The sequence below is a fragment of the Talpa occidentalis genome, unplaced genomic scaffold (genome assembly GCF_014898055.3).
Source record: "Talpa occidentalis isolate TD23 unplaced genomic scaffold, MPIMG_talOcc4v2.1 talOcc4.4, whole genome shotgun sequence".
Taxonomy (NCBI): domain Eukaryota; kingdom Metazoa; phylum Chordata; class Mammalia; order Eulipotyphla; family Talpidae; genus Talpa; species Talpa occidentalis.
In genome coordinates this window covers 115,862,678-115,881,764 of record NW_023604295.1, presented here as the reverse complement: position 1 = coordinate 115,881,764, position 19,087 = coordinate 115,862,678, and the positions used below count along the sequence as shown (strand labels likewise).

The 19,087-nt window shown below is 33.5% G+C and overlaps 1 protein-coding gene across 6 annotated transcripts in view; it reads left to right on the top strand.

Annotated features, from left to right (window-relative positions):
- The window catches only part of ADAM2 (ADAM metallopeptidase domain 2), a 51,127-nt gene that overhangs the window by 20,488 nt on the left and 11,552 nt on the right, over positions 1-19,087 (top strand). For 5 of the 6 annotated variants that reach the window (XM_037526112.2, XM_054700904.1, XM_037526115.2 and 2 more), the window contains 6 exons: positions 3,124-3,260; positions 6,419-6,599; positions 9,035-9,133; positions 9,245-9,437; positions 13,915-14,020; positions 17,977-18,160. In XM_037526112.2, the coding sequence (XP_037382009.1) occupies positions 3,124-3,260; positions 6,419-6,599; positions 9,035-9,133; positions 9,245-9,437; positions 13,915-14,020; positions 17,977-18,160 (900 nt within the window). The remainder of the gene's footprint in view (positions 1-3,123; positions 3,261-6,418; positions 6,600-9,034; positions 9,134-9,244; positions 9,438-13,914; positions 14,021-17,976; positions 18,161-19,087) is intronic. The other variant, XM_054700903.1, reaches the window with a different exon arrangement.

The window sequence follows — 19,087 nt, the reverse complement described above, 5'->3', positions numbered from 1 at the left end:
TTTGCAAGTGAAACCACAACTCAGTAGTTTGGAACTAATGGAAGCAAGTAAGAAAATAAACAGGAATTTTTTAAGTCTATAGCCCTTTACCCTGGGACTGGGGAAGTTCATTTACTCACAAGGACTGACAGAAGTTCGTACTCAAGATGTGTGATAGGCACATTATCTGTTGACCTTTTTTCATGTACTAGGTAGAGTCTGAGTATTAACCCTCAAAAGAAAACGTTAAATAATATTTACAACTTGAAACAGAAGTGTTAGTAGTTATACACCAAGATATAAAAAAAAATTGTAAGATATAGAAAAGGACTAGTTAGAAACATCGGCTATGAACAATATAATAGTTATAAAGAAGTACACAAAGAATAGGATTGACATATATAAAGAATAAATTGTCAAATTTTAAAAAGCACAATTAGGACTTCTCCCAGAAGATATCAGAAGAGCTATAGAAAATACTGAAGTTAAGAGAAATGGATTATTGAAGAAGCGTCATGTCTAAATGTTAATTTTAAAAGTCACATGAAAACCTTTGGAGGGGAAATGGAAATAAATTTCACAGAATTACACTCACAGAACCACTACCAGAACAAAATCTGTCTATACCAGGAAATCCCTCCTGGAGTCTGCACATCTTAAGCTACACCATCTGGAAAGAGGGAAGGAAGGTGATTGTCAGATGAAAAGGGCACATAGGGAGTCAAAAAGCAATAAAAGTAAGCACCAACAATAAAATAAAAATATCAAATGCAAAGAAAACTTGTGTTTCCAGCTAGAAGAAAATCATGTTTTAAAAAAAAAAAGTTCCATAGCTGGAAAAGCCACACCACATGCAAAAAACACTTTTTAAAACAGTAAAGTGACACTATATGAAGTTACAATCCGTATCTTTAAAAAATCCGTTCTAATAAAAGACACAATAAAAATACTCTTAGGTATGTATGTAACTGCTCAAATAACTTGCTAAACAGGACATTCAGAACAAATCTGCAGCAAGTACGTGAAAAGTTCATGGTAACTTTCAAGTTCATGGTATACTACTAAAAACGAACAAATACTGCTGAATTTTATCACCATCCTAACGGAAATAAGAGTATTGTTTCACACTCTCTCAGATGTGTATGACCACATTACACCCAGCACCAAAAGCACGCATCATCTTCCACCATAGTACACTGGGTGCCCGCTGTTTTGCCCTCTACCCACCAACAGTGTATGAAGGTTTCCTTTTTTCCCTAGGTTTTAAATGTAAAAGATCAAGTAATTCATTTTAAATCTTTGTTTTTTGTGTTAATCCTTCATTTGATATTTTGTATTTTCTTTCCATATTTAGTTGAAATATTTTCAAATTTTCTTTTAGATTCCTTTATTTATCTAGTAGGCTATTGGGAAGAAAATCAGTGTATTTTCAGATATATGTGGATTATCATTATCATCATTTTCATTATTGATTTCTGATTCAATAACTACATGGTCCAAAATATAATTTTTAAGTATACATGTATATAATTGTATATGTACATATAAATTACAGACATTCAGAACACATTTGTAATACTTATATCCATGAATTATTTAAGTAAAAATGAACAAATATAGCTGAATTTTATTGCTGTTTTAGGATAAAAATAGCTGGAACAGGGCTTTTTCCAATAATTTAAAGGAAGGTTTGATGTACAGAAGGCAAAAAACCTTATGAAAAAATAATCATTGTCATTTCTAATAAGAAAGATGCAGGTTAGCACTACAGTGAAATACCCTCTCATACCAATGAGAATGGCACATATTAAGAAGACCCCCAACAAGTGTGGGAAGGATTGGGGGGAAGTAGAACCCTATAACACCACTCTTAGAGGGAAAGTGAACTTGTACAACCACTGTGGAAAGTAATCTGGATTTACCTCAAAAAATTAAAAATGTTTGATGCCATACAACCCAGCAGTCCTGCTCTTGAGCATATATCCACAGACTATGAAGCTATCAGTGAAAAATCTCATATATATTACACAGTGTTCACAGCTGCATTATTAACAATATCTAGGACACAAAAGTAGCTACCTAAATATCTACTACAAATGGCTGGATTAAGAAGATGTATATACATACCATGCAGTATTATGTAGCCATAAGAAAGGATAAAATACAGTTACTGTCAACAAAATGGAGGAAATTTGAGAGAGAATTGAGTGCAGAATGTAAGTCAAAGCAATAAAAATAAATAATGAACATTTATGTAGTAGATGGATATTAATAAATCTCCTAAGAGCCTTGCAATTGAAGGGGAGGGGAGAAGGAAAGGTATAAGGGGACACAAGGGATGGTGGCGGGGAAATTTTTTTTTTAAACACACACAAAAAAAAATACCATAAAAAATGATGAAGCCATTCCATTTGTGACAGCATGGGTGAAATTGGAGGGAGTTTTGCCCACCAAAATAATTCAAACGGAGAAAAATATTGGATGACTTCTCTCCTATATGGAATGTAATGAAGACACCAAAGTAACAGACAAAAATAAACCAAAATAAGCCCAAAAGCTTGACTGCAAAATTAAGACTACCAAGGGCAATCATAGGGGGTGACAAGCAAAAGGGGTGGGTACAGGAGGCACTATTGTAGAGGTATAAGTGTACTTTGCTGATGGGTGTGGCATGCAACATATATCTGAAGAGGTGTGAACTTGTACTACTCCTACATCATATGTAGTATTGTAAACCAGTTGCTTCAAAAAAATAGTATTACTAAAATTTAAATTATGAATAAACACAATGTGTTAGTAAATTAACACTGTGTTTAATGTGTATATTAAACAATTTTTCTTTGTGAATACAAATGTGACTATTACATTACAGATAATTAGCAAGTGATTAGAGTGATTTATTTCTTAGCCTGATGATACCACTGAAACACAAATTGTAACTTTTTAAATTTCACTTGTCATATTTTTCTTATGATAATGGTACCTGTAACATCAGACTTATGGAATGGCATTTCTGTGGTTAAATATGAGATGCTTCTATTACATTTTATCATGTGACTACTTTTAATGATTGCCTTATTCTTCCTGTAAAGAAAATGAATTTTCTCCTTAAATGTATGTACATCTATGTTATTTTTTTTCCAGCACCCCAAAACCATAAGTCTGGAAGCACTTGCAGTTATTCTAGCTCAATTATTGAGTTTAAGTATGGGAATAGCTTATGATGACATTAACAAATGTCAATGCTCAGGAACTGTCTGCATAATGAACCCAGAAGCAATGTAAGATAACTTATATTTTTACATGCTTTACAAATATAGTTTATATTGCAATAACTCTTGTTTACTCAGGTTAAGAAAATCTAATCTCTTAAAATAATTAATAATGGCCAAATATAAGTTGTGATCAATGAACCCAGAAAAATAGATATATTCCAGTGCCCTTGCTGTGTATTTATCTCAAATATCTCTTGCAATCAGAGTCACACATGCTTTATATCTGATCTAACTCTACATTTATACTGCTTACTTGTATGATTCTGTAATTTATTAGATGATTTGATAAGCCAAATGCAGAATTGTAATCATTATACGAGAATGATCTGTTGGTCTTGTCTGCATAAATCTCTATTCTATCTGGGCTTGGCATGAGGTCTTGACATCTTACAGATACTGGTTGCACTTGCCACTTTTCAAAGAGGCTGTTGTTCTGTTTTTCCTTTTGCAATATCATTATGCCTCAAAGGCCTAGTGATTTTATTCTCTATTTCATCATTATTCTTAGAGTACCTGATGAAATTTTACAGAATTATAAATCCCCAAATAGTCAGGGGATTTAGTAAAACCATAATCTACTGAGTGATTGGAATCAACCTCTTGTCTTTCTGATGAATAAATCTTGAGGCCATTTTTTTCCTTTTCAAATGGCTAAAAATTCAAAATTTATGGTCTAAATCAAGCCCCATTGTCTATAGCAGCAAAATTGATAATACCTTACTCTCTTATTTCTTCACTCCTACTTCCACAATTATTTCCTAAAAATATTTGCACTTTAATTCTTATCTCAGGCTTTGATGTAGGAGGAATCCATATGATGATAATAATTGCAGAACTGTCTGTAGAAAACCTTTATGAATTGACTGTGGGTTGTAAAATTTTGTTCAGTTTCTTTGAAAAATATTGCTAGAATTTTGATGGAGATTGTGTTAAATTTGTATATAATTTTAGGCAAGATCGTCATTTTGATTATATTGATTTTCTTAGTGGGTTATTTTATAATTAAGTCAGTGGTTCAGTTGATTTTCAAATACTTGTGGATAATCTTGATGGTTTTGTTATTGATTTCTGGTTTAAAATCTGTTGTGGTCTAAAAATATAATTTTTACATGAACATAAAATTTGTGAGTTAATATATATTTAATACTAGTATTTATTATGTCTTTTGTTTTTCACTTTTGCTGGATTGTCCCCCTGCTGTATGTGATTCACAGTAAAAATAGGAATATTTGCTGAGATAATTTTGAATTAGTAATTAGGATACCTCTAATAATTCCTTCAAGGTTATATGTGAATATAAGTTTTACACATTCTGTTTTTAATGTGTATTGCTGCTTCTAAAATATAAAAAGTAGTATACATGTATTTTGATTATGGATTAAAAGAAGATATTCCATTCTACTAATTTTCTATAACTGTAAGAACACTGCATTCTGTTAGCAATGTTTTGTAATTTTGTTATCAGGAAATGGATGTTTGAAAAATGGTTAAAGTAGTAACCATTTTGTTTGAAATACTCATTGATTGGGACAGACTTTGTATTTAAATTTGGCTCCAAGTTACAGAAAATCCAAAGTAGTAATGACTTATAGCAAAGAGCAACTTCTTTTTAACCTTGGCAATGTAGCATTAAATGAATTGTGTGGTTTTCACAGCATAATTTCGTGATTTCTATACAGATCACTTTCTAGCCTATGATGCAAGCTTTAACTAAAAAGTTAACAAAATTTATAGTCACCAACAGAACAAAGAGACACATAAAAGTGCAACTGTCACGTTATTTCCTGGCAACAAAATTTATGATTTTATTTTAGGCCAGTTATATGACCTATCTTTCTATATGTCCATTCCTAATTTTATAAAAGGTTGAAAAATCTAGACATTATACAAGGAATTCATGTATTCAACTAAAAAGTCAGAGGCTCTATTAACAAGGACAAAACAAAAGTTTGTAGAACAAGATTATCTAACAAATCTGTGCAAAGACTAAATTCACAAATACATTCCACAATTGCATATAATCCAACATTAATTTCACTACTGGAAAAACTATCCCCTCTAATGTATCATACATTGCTTGATGTTCAGTAATAATATTAAAGTTCTATTGCTTTTTCTACATCAAGTTTTTGGTATTTAGATATAAATCATTGAATTATTAACAATGTAATGATAAATCCATCATTCTTTTTATAATATAGCGAAAGTGTATGTTCAACTAAGATGTAACTACAGAGAAAAATAATCAAAAATCTGTAATTTTTTTATGGCCTTCATGAGTAACATTTCCCTGTACTAATTCAGATGACTAGGATTTGAGTCTACTGCTTAAAATTCAATGGCTTAATATTAGTTATATCTAATCACATTATAATTACAGACCTTCATGATTATAATTTTTATCTCACTAGTACTCATAATAATAAAAATCATAAAGAAAAACATGATTATTTATAATTATTTATAAAAGTTTATTTATTATTACTTATAATAGTTTCAAACTACACAATCATTAAAAATATAATAATCATTAAGCTTTTAACTCTGTGCTAGGGAATATAATATTTGAAATGTCTTTCTTTCTGCAGCTAAAAGAAGTGTAATAGCAGAAGATAATAAATAATATTCCAGTTATTGATAAATAATTTGAAGAAAAATAAATATCAGAGGGCAATAAAATTCAGTAAGGAGTGATATTTTAGATATGTGCCTTAAAATGTTATTTCTGTGTAAGCATGCAGCAAAGGAGATACAGGTGTTATTTAAAATATAGTGCTGGATATGACTACCTATGAAGAAATGTAAAGAAGGGAAAAGCCAATCTGATTTGCTAATATGAGGGTATGATAACACTTAGAATCACAAAAGAAAAGAAAGCAACAATGGGCCAGAGATATAGCACTTTGAGAGACAGAATCTATAAGAAACAGCTGTTTTATAAATATGTAAAACATAAGAACCAACTATTAACTAGTTATTTCTACTAAGATATTTTATATAAATTCTTGCACACTTGATTCTCCATGCCCAGAAAATGAAAGCTGGGCAATAACAAAATAAGAGCATTTGATCTGTTGTGGAACATTACTGAATAGCTTATTCTAAGGTTAGGCAGATGATGGAGGCAATGCTTACATAAAAATTTGAAGTTTGGTGTGTTTTAGTCATTCCAGTGGTGTGAAGAGCTTTAGTAACTGCAGCATGGAAGATTTTGCACATTTTATTTCAAAGTCAAAGTCCCAGTGTCTTCAAAATCATCCACGCTTAGATCCATCATACAAAAGCTCAGTTTGTGGCAATGGAGAAGTTGAAGAAGGAGAACAGTGTGACTGTGGGAGTCAGGAGGTTGGTACTAATTTGGAAGAATATATACCAGAATTACATCAAAATTATTAATAGTTTTTTATAGTGTTACCATTGCCATGTTCCATAATTTATCAAGCTAGCTTTTTTGCAAAGATCTTAAAGTATAAATGGATAAGAATAAGCTAATGAGCGTGTGGTTTGTAGATTATCCACTCACATGATTTTTATGATCTTTAATCCTATAGGTGAGTTCACCCAGGTTTACGCCTTCTCTCTTGGGTATATTCTTCCCTTGTATTTTTTCATAACCTAAGATCCATTGCGATTTAGAAAGATAGATATAAAGCTTTCACAACTGAAATTTGTAAAAAAGTGTTGCAAATTTGTGGCTTTGAATATTTTAATCCAGGTCAATATTTAATACAAAAAGATTTGAACCATAAATAAAGTAGGTTGTTCCAATCCAGAGACTCCTTAGATAACTCTGCTTGATTAGTGGGAGATGGAAAAATAGAGATAACGGGAATGTAACTAGGAAAAGAGACTGTGGACACATAGTCGGTGGCATGAACCTGAGACAATTAAGAAGACCCAAATGGAGTTCAATGTTCAATATTGCAAAGTCATTCATGAAAACCCTCCTCAACATGAAGTGTGTTTTTAGATACCTAGAGGATAATGTGTTTTTAATGAATCATTCTCCAGCACCCAATTGTTTTTACTTTAAATTTTGTTTCATTCAATAGAAATACTGCTAATTTTTTTTTTAATTTCATATAATTCAGTCCCAAACCCCTGTGTTACAACTTTACCACCTAGGATTCCATACAGATAACAATAGCAATGACATTGTTAGGCAGAATAGTTGTAGAAAATAAGTCAAATTACTGTGTCCTAGTAAGTATCATGCTGTAATTTGTATTAAAACTACTGATTTACATGAATTTTTGTGTAATTTATTGAAAGTTTTGCCCAACTCTATTTAAAATCCCTAGAAATTAAAAATAAAAGGTAAATAAAGGTGTGTGTGTGTGTGTGTGTGTGTGTGTGAATGCATTAACTCTCTAGTCCTCCCCTGTGTATTGTTTTATTAAGCCTAGTAGTGAATTTTGAAAACAACAGAATCACTGGAAAGATGAATTATAGCATAAAATAAGCTATAGTAAGATATGGGCAAGTAATGTGAAGGTAATAATTTCAGTCATGTTCAAAAGTATTTTCTGGCTCTTCATCATTAGAGAATAAAAGTAAAATTTAATATCACTTATTATTAGAGAAATGCAAACCAATACCACAATGAGATACCACTTCATACCTGTGAGAATGGCCTATATCAAAAAGACCAGAAACACCAGTGCTGGTGAGGAGAAAAGGCAACCCCCTTACACTGCTGTTAGGAATGCAAACTGGTTCAGCCCTTAAGGAAAGCTGTATGGAGGTGCCTCATCATATTAAATATGGATTTACCATTCATTCCAGTAATTACACTCCTAGGCATCTACCCAATAAATTCAAGAACACTAATTCAAAAGGAAACTTGCACACCCATCTTTATTGAAGCACCATTTTCTATAGCTAAATGATGGAAACAACCTAAATGCCCCAGAACAGATGAGTGGCTCAAGAAGATGTGGCATACACACATAATAGAATACACTCAGTGATCAAAAAAGATAAATTCATGTCATTTGCAGCAATATGGATGGAGCTTGAAGGGATAATGCTAACTGAAATCAGGAGGAAAAAGATAAATACCAGATGGTGTCACTAATATGTGGAATATAAAATAACTAATATTCAGATAAAGATAAGCTGAAAAACTAACCTTTGATAGCTGACTATCGAACTGAAGCACCATGTGGGAGAGGGGGTGGAGGAAGGATAAGAACAAAGATGTAGGAACACAGCTGTCTATGGTGGTATAATATGAGTGAATTAGTGGTGGGCACACAAAAGTGGTAACACCTGATAGGGGTGTGCACTAGTACCAATTAAAAACAAAATAAATTAATTTAAAAATTAAGTAAAAAGTACTGAATTATATACTTAAAAACAAAAAAATAAAGCCCATAAACTTTGCAGACATTAAAATAAAATAGATTTATAATGGTTTAAAACTAATCCTTATAATGAAATTTTTAAATCATAGCTTCTGTTTAATGCTTAAATTTAGACATATCTTTGTCTATAAAAACCAGAGATCTTGATAGATTGGCTTTAGAGACTCTGGGGTTTCAGAAAATTCTACTACCAGTATTGTTTAACTACTCTAGGGACAAAAAGAACACATAGACTAACACTCGTAATAAATGTCTGTTAAACAGATACATCATAAATTGACTTTACTTTTTGTTTGCTAACGTGTAAGTTAAATATCTATCTGCATATTACATAATATGTTGTCATTATTAAAATTTCTATCCAACATAGCTTGCTGTTGGAAGACAATACAGAGCATGTGGTTTGCCTTTCAGAATTGTCAGAAGGAGGGAAACAAGTGTTGTGAAGCTGCATCATGTACACTTAAGAGTGGAACAGATTGTGATGCTGGAATATGCTGTGATGATTGTAAAGTAAAAGACCTTCAAAATGTTGATGTTACCTACATAAGTAAAATTACTGCTTTTTAGATTATATGTGTACACACTCTGCTTCATTTAATGTCAATTACTGTATTTCATCAGTTTGCAAATTCAAAAAAAATGTGTCGAGCTATCCTCGATGATTGTGACCTTCCTGAATATTGCAATGGAACATCCGCGGTATGCCAAACTAACTATTATATTCAGAACGGCGTTTCATGCAAAAATCAGTGGCTCTGTATGAATGGAAGATGTATAGATGGGCTAAAACAATGTACGGATTTATATGGTGAAGGTATTTATATAATTTTATTTACTGTCTATAAAATTTTGGGGGGAAACTGAACATGTAATTGTGTGTTTGTAAATAATGTGATTTTTGTATAAATATTTTAAAGGATTATAGAAAAGAGAATGAAGTCATATAGGTGAGGAAAAAGTCATATAAGTTGTCTAGTATTAAAATTGTTAATTATTTCCCTAAAATAATAGGGAAAATAGTCAAAAACCTATGGGATCTGCGTTCCAAAGGAAAAAGGTAGACTAAACACAAGCTATACTTTCCTCTTTTTCTGTATATCAAAAGTTTTTATTGTAAATACAGAATAAATACACATGGCTATGGGCATTAGAAGGACAATTATCAGTTGTCACATGAATACAAATTAAACCACACATAGAGATAAACACAGATAGATACACACCTTCATTGCTGGAAATTGCAAAGATGACTCATGAAAATCTTAAAGTGGACTAACAGAAAACCAGGAACAATGAAGTCATTAAAAAAGGACATACACTGTGATTGAAAACAAAAGGCAAAGGGGCCTCCCCGGTGGCACAGTGGTTGAGCGTTGGGTTGCGAAGCGGCCTGCAGCCTCTGCAGCGCTGGTTCGATCCCCGGCTGCTCCCCGGCCACCAGAGGAGGGTCCCGCATGGCGCGCAGACCCCTCCTGCCGCCCGCTGCTCCCCTCAGCAGTGTACTTCGGTCCTTCTGCCTGCTCTGCTCCCCGCTCTGGCTCTGGTGAATTCTCTCACCCTCCCGCGCTTCTGACTGTACCCAGTGCTTGTATAAATAAATAAATAAAAAGATTTAAAAAAAAAAAAAAGAAAACAAAAGGCAAAACCATAGTGCTCTCTCTCTCTATATATATATGTATATGTGTGTGTATGTATATATACATACATATATATAGGATAATTTTTTGAATAAGATGGAAGCAGCAGCAATAGCAACAATATTTCATGCTTATATCCAAAGAATCAAGAATAACTGACAGAAAAATTATTTAGGATAGTCATAAAAACAGCCATGTGGGTCAGCCTTCTCTCAACTGGAACAGATAGTAGTGCTTACTCTTATTTCTGTGTACAAAGGAATTGCAAAGTGATTATGAATTCTCAAAATGAGCATATGATTAGAATGACTTGTTCTGAAGAAGGGCAACACAAGAAACAAAATAGCAAAATACTGAGGAAGCAGGTGATAAGAAACCATGATGAAGAAAATTTGAAGATCTAATTAAGGGAATGTGTGTGTATATTCACATACATAAAAATGTGATAAAGATTACTTGACAAGGGCCTCCCCTGGTGGCGCAGGCGGATGAGCGCCGTGCTCTGAAGCTGTCCGCAGCCTGTGCAGCGCCGGTTTGATCCCGGCTAGCTGGCGAGGGTCCCACATGGCTAAAGTAGACCTCTCCTGTCTCGCCCGCTGCTCCCCTCAGCAGTGTATTTCGTCATTCTGCCTGTTCTGTTCCCTGCTCTGTCTCTGGTGAATCCTTTCACCCTCCCGTGCATCTGGCCTGTACCCTGGTTCTTGTATTAATAAATAAATCTTTAAAAAAAAGTTATAAAAAAATTACTTGACAAAAAAAGATGGCAAGCACAGATTAGAAAAAGAACACAACAGAAAACAAATACTAGGGCAGTTACTTATATTTAAATAGTAATTGCAGAAATATAAAACCTATTTTAAATATTAGCAAAGAAAGGGTGTAGCAGGTAATGACAAATGTAACTACAAGAAAATGACAAGAAAAATCAGATATGTTACTGATGGTATATTTAAAAATATTAGAGTACAGTGAAACCAAAGACAACCAATGCTTTAAATTTCTGTAGTAAAGAAACTTTGCATATTGAAGAAGATAACTGTCTGTCATATATGTTCTCAGGAACATTGGCGATGTTGATGATCACCCTTGGCTTAAGCAGAGATATTCTACTAGAAAAAAGTAAAATAGCAACATTTTAGCAGTTGGAATTTAAGGTGTAAAACCATAGCCCATTTTATCCATGACTTATTCTTGGAGCTCTGAAGCTCTTAGCTATTTCCATAACTTGGCTATTGCGTAAATAATGCTGCAATGAACATAGAGTGCATACATCTGTTCAAATTAGTGTTTTTGCTTTCTTTGGGTAGATACTTAGGAGAGAAATTGCTAGATCATATGGTAGATGCACTTAAATTATTTTGAGAAACCATCATACTGTTTTCCAAAGTGGCTGGACCAGGTTATATTCTCACCAACAGTTTACAAGTGTTACTTTTACTGCTACTTCCTTACCAATACATGTTTCTGGTCTGTTGGATGTGGGAAATTCTCACAGATGTGAGGTGGTATCATATTGTGGTTTTGATTTGAATTTCCCTGATGATAATGATGAGCCTGTTGTCTATCTGTATGTCTTCTTTGGCGATATATCTATTTAGGTTTTCTGTCCATTTTTTGTTTTTGGTTCTATTTATTTTCCTTTTCTTGAGATGTATGAGTTCTTTGTACACATTTTGTAAACCTTGGGTATTACCCCCTTCCCTAATGCAGTATATATACTCAATGGAGTACTACTTAGCTATAAAAATAGACAAGATCTTGCCATTTGCAACAACATGGATGAAATTAGACTATGCTAAGTGAAATAAGCCAGAAGGAGAAAGGCAAATGTGATTTTGCTTGAATGGGAAATATAAAGAAATAAAGCAAAGGGACAGAATAAAAACAAATCCAGGAACTCTAATTGCATAATTGAGGTTACCGGAGAGGGTAGGAAGAGAATGGGGAGCAAATTGGAGGTGTCTAATGGAATACGGTGGAGGATTATGCGAGTTTTTGTGGTGGGTGTGGTATGATAACATATATCTGAAGAAGTTTAAACCTATATTTATTCGATGTTTTAAACAATATTACCTCTTAATGTTTGACATATATTAGAGTAATACTGATCTTATCAAATATGTTTGAAAGTACTCACTCTTTCTCAGTTTTTTGGAGAACCTTGAGAAATTTAAGTATCAATTCATCTTTGAAGGTTTGATGCAACTCACTAGTAAAAGCATCTGATCCTGGAATTTTGCTTCTTGGAGACTTTAGATTAATGCTTCCATGTTTTTGCTTGCACTTAATCTGTTCAGGTTTTCTATTCCTGACTAGATGGTAGTACATTTCTAAGAATTTTCCCATTTCTTCTAAGTGATTCAACTTACAAACATACAAATGTTCATAGTAATCTTATGATCCTCTGAAAGCCTGAAATTTCTGAATTTCTACGTAAATTTACCTCTTTCATTTCTGATTCTATTTATTTGCATTTTCTACCCTTTTTCTTTGTAATTTTAACTAGACATTTGTGTGTGTGTGTGTGTATGATTCAGGTTTTGGTTTCATTAATCTTTTGCACTATATTTTTATTTCACTATTTCTGCTGTCATATTTATTATTCCTTCTACTGGCCTTTGGTAGCAAAAGACAAGGATGGACATTGTATAATAATTAAGAGAAAAATACAGTAAGACATAACACTACTCAATATATATTCACCAAATGAAGAAGCATCAATATATAAGGCAATTATTATCAAATATAAAAACAGACACTGGCAGCAACATAATAGAGGTTGAGGAGTTCAACATCCCACTTTCACCAATGGACAGATCAGATAGAATAAAAGCAGGGAAATAATAACATTAAACAAGAAACTAGACCACTTGTGCTTAATAGACCCCAAAAGCTTAAATACATTCTTCTCAAGTGTAGATGGAGTATTCTTCAGGGTAGAGCACATATTCGGTCACAAAACAGGTATCAATAAATTCATAAAGATTGAAATCACATAAAGTATCTTTTTTAAAAAAGATTTATTTTATTTATACAAAAACTGGGTTACAGGCCAGATGCACGGGAGGGTGAGAGGGTTTCACCAGAGACAGAGCGGGAACAGAACAGGCAGACCGACGAAATACACTGCTGAGGGGAGCAGCAGACGAGACAGGAAAGGTCTTCTGGGTCATGTAGGTTGCTCCGAGGCCGGAGGGGATCGAACCGGCACTGCAGAGGCTGTGGACAGCTTCACAATGCTGCGCTCAACCTCCTGTGCCATGAGGGAGGCCCTAAAGTATCTCCTTTAATTACAATGGTATCAAACTAGAAATCAACCACAAAAAGTAAACAAGAATAACTTCTACCGTGGGGCCTGCACAACACACTACTAAACGAATATTGGGTTAATAAGGAAATCAAAGAAGGAATTTAAAAAATAAGTCCAGACAAATTAAAATGAGAACAAAATCTACCAGAAACTATAGGACACAGTAAAAATAATACTAACAGTGAAGTATATAGCAATGTAGGCCCACAACAAGAAATAAGAAATAACTCAAATAAATAATTTTACCTCTCACCTTAGGGAACTAGAAAAACATGTATTCATTAATTCTGAATTAACATAAGTTTAATATGAGTAAACACATTTTTTTTTTTTTTTTTTTGCAGATGCACAGTTTGGTACTCCAGAATGTTTTACTTTCCTTAATTCTAAGGCAGATGTATCTGGGCACTGTGGCTCAGACGCCTCAGGATACAAGAAGTGTGACCCTGCGTATGTACTTTATGAAATCTACCTGAGGAACTATGTATTGCTTTAAATTTGAAAATACCACCAGATAATTACATTTATTATACACAAAATGTCACCTGATCATGAAGTGTTTAATCAAAATGCAAATGTGTTTAATATAAAATGTCTGCTCTTCTCTTCCTTAGTATTCAAATTATCTCCTGTACTTTCCCACAGTGTTTAATTTTAATGTGTATATTAATTATTCAGTGGTTAGTTGTAATATTTTCCATTAACATTCCTAAAGAGCATATTTTGTGTGTCAGTTCATTCAGAAATTTATTTATTTTTTTAAATGATTTATTTATATATGCATACAAGAGCTGGGGTACAGGCCAGAGGTGTGGGGGGTGAGAGAATTCACCAGAGACATAGTGGGGAGCAGAACAGGCAGACTGACTGAAATACACTGCTGAGGGGAGCAGCGGGCGAGACAGGAGAGGTCTGCTGCTCCATGTGGGTTGCTCCCTGGCTGGTGGGGGATCGAACTCGTGCTGCAGTGGCTGCAAACAGGAGCATAGGTTGTGTTTTAACCCCTTGCACCACCAGGGAGTCCTCATTCAGAAATTAAAATGCCACACTGGCACCAATCTGATGTTAGTGGTACGGATATTCACATTTTACCTATCTGAAAAGTAAAACACACACCCAATTTCATACCATAAGATGGCAGTTAATAATTGATTTATTACTTTGATGCTCTATGCTGAGGGTTTATATATAATTCAATCATATCTTCTTTATAGATTGACTTTTAGTACTTTTTTTATTACATTCTATATTTTAAAGTCTTACAAGTTTCCTTTCAACTCTATTTGTTTGGAATATTTTTTCCTCCCTATCCTTTCGGTCTATGTAAATATTTATCCCTATTTTTCAGTGAAGTTTCTTATCCTGTCTTGAATGATAATCTTGCAGGATAAAGTATTCTAGGTGGGAAATCTTTTTCATTGAGTAATTTAAATATTTCCTGTGGATTGGTTTTCTACTGAAACATTCATGAATTGTCTAACTGGTGTTCTCTTACTGTTTTTCTCTCAGTGTTTTTAATTTTTCCCTTGTCTTTGACTCTCAGTGGTTTTATTATAATGTATTTTGGTGTGGCTCTGGTATTATTTTGTTTGGAACTCTCTGAGTCTTTTGGGTCAGAACATCTTGTTAAATTCACAGATAGAGCTAATTCTCAACAATTTTTTCTTTATGTATAGTATGCCTTTCTCTTTCTCTTCTCCTTCTAATATCCCCTGATGGTGATGTTATTTCTCTTTGGATTATCCCTATGAGCTCTTAATCAGTTTTCATTTTTTAATTATTTTTTTCCTTGTTGTTCTATTTGTGTGTTCTCTGCCACTGTGCTTTCAGTTTCACTCAATCTCTCCATTACTTGAGTGTGTCTACTCTTGAAGCCCTTTTTTTATCTAGCCCTCTTTTATATATATATATATATATATATATATATATATATAAAATTTGTTTTAATCAGCTAGCGTTCTTAGATACATTAGTTCTAGTTGTAGCAGTCTCATATCTTCTCAATCTTTGTTGTGTTTCTATTTTACATCAACCTATTATATAAACTGTTTTTCATATTCTGCAGTTTTGCTGGAATAAGTTTTGCTGTCTAAGCTAGGGTTGAGTTGTTTTGTTTTGTTGGGTTTTTTTTTGGGGGGAGGGCTTGAAAAATAATGATATGTTCTCCTATCTCTCTTCAGTTTTTGTTTTAATGAATTGTTATAGGGAGTTTCTTTTCATATCTTCAAAAATTGTGTTCTCTTATAAAAAATTGGTAAAAAAGGAAAAACATGTATTTTTACATAGATTTTTTTTACCCAAGATATTTAGGTGTTTATTATTTCACAGATTGTTGCCTTTTAGTTTAACGAAATGGTTAGGACATTGGTTCCTGGAAAAGATTAATAGATAAGAAAGAACCCGATAGAGGGAATTCGACTGCAGGGAGCATCAAGTGTTTAAACTTACTACTACTGTGCTATAAGTTAAGATCCATTATGATTCCTTCAGGCCAACTCCTCAGCCAAAATGTCTCATATAATCTCATGCCAGTCTCAAGTTCTAGATTGTGGTGGAGCACTCTGTATAGCATAGGTATGGATATAGTTGAGACAGAGCGTCAAGCTAGGAATTCTGTTTGTTTCTCTAAATACAAAGCTTTGCTCTGGGCTCTTGCTCCTCCATACAGGTGTTTAAACTCTGGTAAGTGAAAAACATTACATTGTTTTTTGGTTTTAGCTCTGGGTAGGAAAAAGGAAGAAGTTTCTCGTATGAGAGTCACAGGCTACAAATAATAACCTTTCTATGAGGGAAACATTGGTGGTCCTAACTGACACTTCCCACCTCTTTAAGCTCCAGCTATTTTCATTCAGGCGCCACAGATTCAAGGCTTTCATCACCACTCTGGATCATTATCTTATAACTATCTCTCACCTTGACTCTGTGCCCCCTTTTCTGGTGTGGTGCCTACTTTTCGAAGTTCCCAGTGTAGGCAATGTGTCCTTCAACTAACAATGTAGAGGCTCTTTAAGTAGTCACCCTTCCCCCTAAAGAGCTGTACTGCTCCAGTGTTCTCTGAAAACAGTTTAATTACAGTTTTTCATATACTTTCTGCCACACCACTGCTCCCAATGTATGAAGTAATCATCTATTCATCTTCCAAAGGTTGGTGACTTTTTCCTACTCTAATTTAGCTGTGATCATGTCAATGAGGTGAGTCCAGCAATCTTCATTCCTTCACCATCTTACTGAACACCCATACAAGTTTTTACTTTATATGATTTTCTTTATTGTGTGGCTGATTTAATACAAACCTCTAACAATTATCCATGATACAAACTGTCATCTAACTAGAAATAGAAAAAAAATCCCAAATCTGATAAATCCATGCGTATTTAGCTTCCATTTGATAATAAATCTTCTTTGGGCCTTCCTGCACAACGGGTTAAGCGGAAGCATTATGAAGCAATCTGCAGCCACTGCAGCACAAGTTTGATTCCCGGCCAGGGAGGTGACCCACATGATGCAGCAGACCTCTCCTGACTTGCCCGCTGCTCCCCTCAGCAGTGTATTTCAGTAGATCTGCCTGTTCTGCTCCCCACTCTGTCTCTGGTGAATCCTCTCACCACCCCACCCACACCTCTAGCTTCAGCTCTTGTATGCATAAGTAAATAAATCTTTAAAAAAATTAAATTAAATAAATCTTCTTTGATGAAGAACTCAGTTGTTTTTTTCAGTCCAAGATGCTAATACTAATTTTTTTTAATTATTGAATGAAAATGCCTCATATCACCTTAAAAAACATTTTCTTTGTATGCAGTATAGAGCTGCATTTTCCTTTTAGAAGTTATCATTCAATAGTCTCTGGTTTCCAATGTTACTGTTGGAAAGTTAATATTGAATTGTATTATTGTCCTATTGTTAATATGACCTTTTAATTTTCTGGTTGCTTTCATGATTTTTTTCTATGGCTTATATCACTATTATGTCTTTATTGGTTTCATTTTTAATATTAATTGCAAATAGTGTTTCTTGAATGTGATTCTCAATTCCTTGTCAGTTGAGACCATCACACAGTGAGAGTAAGTATTAGCTTGAAACACTGAAAAAGAAATTCAATGACTGGTTATTATATAAATTTACCACTTTCTAGAGTAGAATTAGCTTGGAATTACATTTAATCATTAAAAGGGAGTGAATAAATTATTACAAAAAAGTGATTAGGAAGTAGTTGCTAACTAGGAAGTAGTTGCTAATTATTAAATGTTCAGTTATTACTAACAATGTATGTTTTGCCCACTTTTATGTGTCTTCCAATTAATTGCTTGTCTTTTTGCACGTCTTCAATGCTTTATATAAATCTCTTGCTTTAGAAATATATCCTAATATTTTGAAAACTAATAATTCTAATTTTATTGGAAACACAGGAACGTGATGTGTGGAAAATTAATCTGTATATATGATAAAGAAATTATATTAAGTATTAAAGATGTGACTACTATCTATGCCAACATAAATAACCACATCTGCATTACGATGGATTATAAATATGATACAGAAGATTATAATAATATGTGGGTAAAAGATGGAACTGTTTGTGGTGAAAATAAGGTATGTAGGTTTTTTTCCAAATAATTTCTTATTTTATACTTTGCTTTTAATTGTTTATCTGCTACTTTTTTCATCTCATAATTAAATGTGCAAATTTTCTCTTGTCCTTTTCCAAAGCATACTTTTATTAACTTTCTCTCTCCCTATTGAGTCTATAAATACATTACTTGGTATTAGACTAACATTCTGAATAAAACTGACTGACCCGACACAATCCTACAACTACTCTTCACATCCCATTTAATTCTTTGGCTTGTTTATATATGTCTGTCTCTTTTATTGCAATATGAGATTTCTTTTTTTTTAAGATTTATTTATTTATGCATACAAGAACTGAGGTGCAGGCCAGAGATGCGGGGAGGTGAAAGGATACACTAGAAACAGAGTGGGGAGCAGAACAGGCGGATTGACTGAAATACACTGCTGAGGGGTAGCAGAGGGTGAGACAGGAGAGGTCTGCTGCACCATGTGGGTCACCTCCCTGGCCACGGATTGAACTGCAATAGTTGTGGATAGCTTCATAATGCTCACGCTCAACCCCTTGAGCCACTAGGAAGGCCCCCTCAATATGAGATTTCTTTTATTCACTGCTGTATTCTCAGGGTCAGGCCCACAGTATGGCAAAACTATTTCATTTAAGATTGGATGGTTCTCTGTGTAACAATTATGCTGTCCTTAATATTTCTCAAAAGCTCCTTATTATCTCGAAAATATAGGGCAATTTCAAATATTATATTTTTTCCTATTAGTACTTTATCTGCATTTCTCTGCTTGATTAAGTTCTATTCAAAAAGAGGACTCAAAAAAGAAGTTTTTACTATTTTCACTATTTAGGTAAATTCCCTGTATTTCACACTTTCATAAAACTATTGCTTCATTGTAGTATTTATCATATATTTATCTTTCTGTTTATTTCATGCCTATACC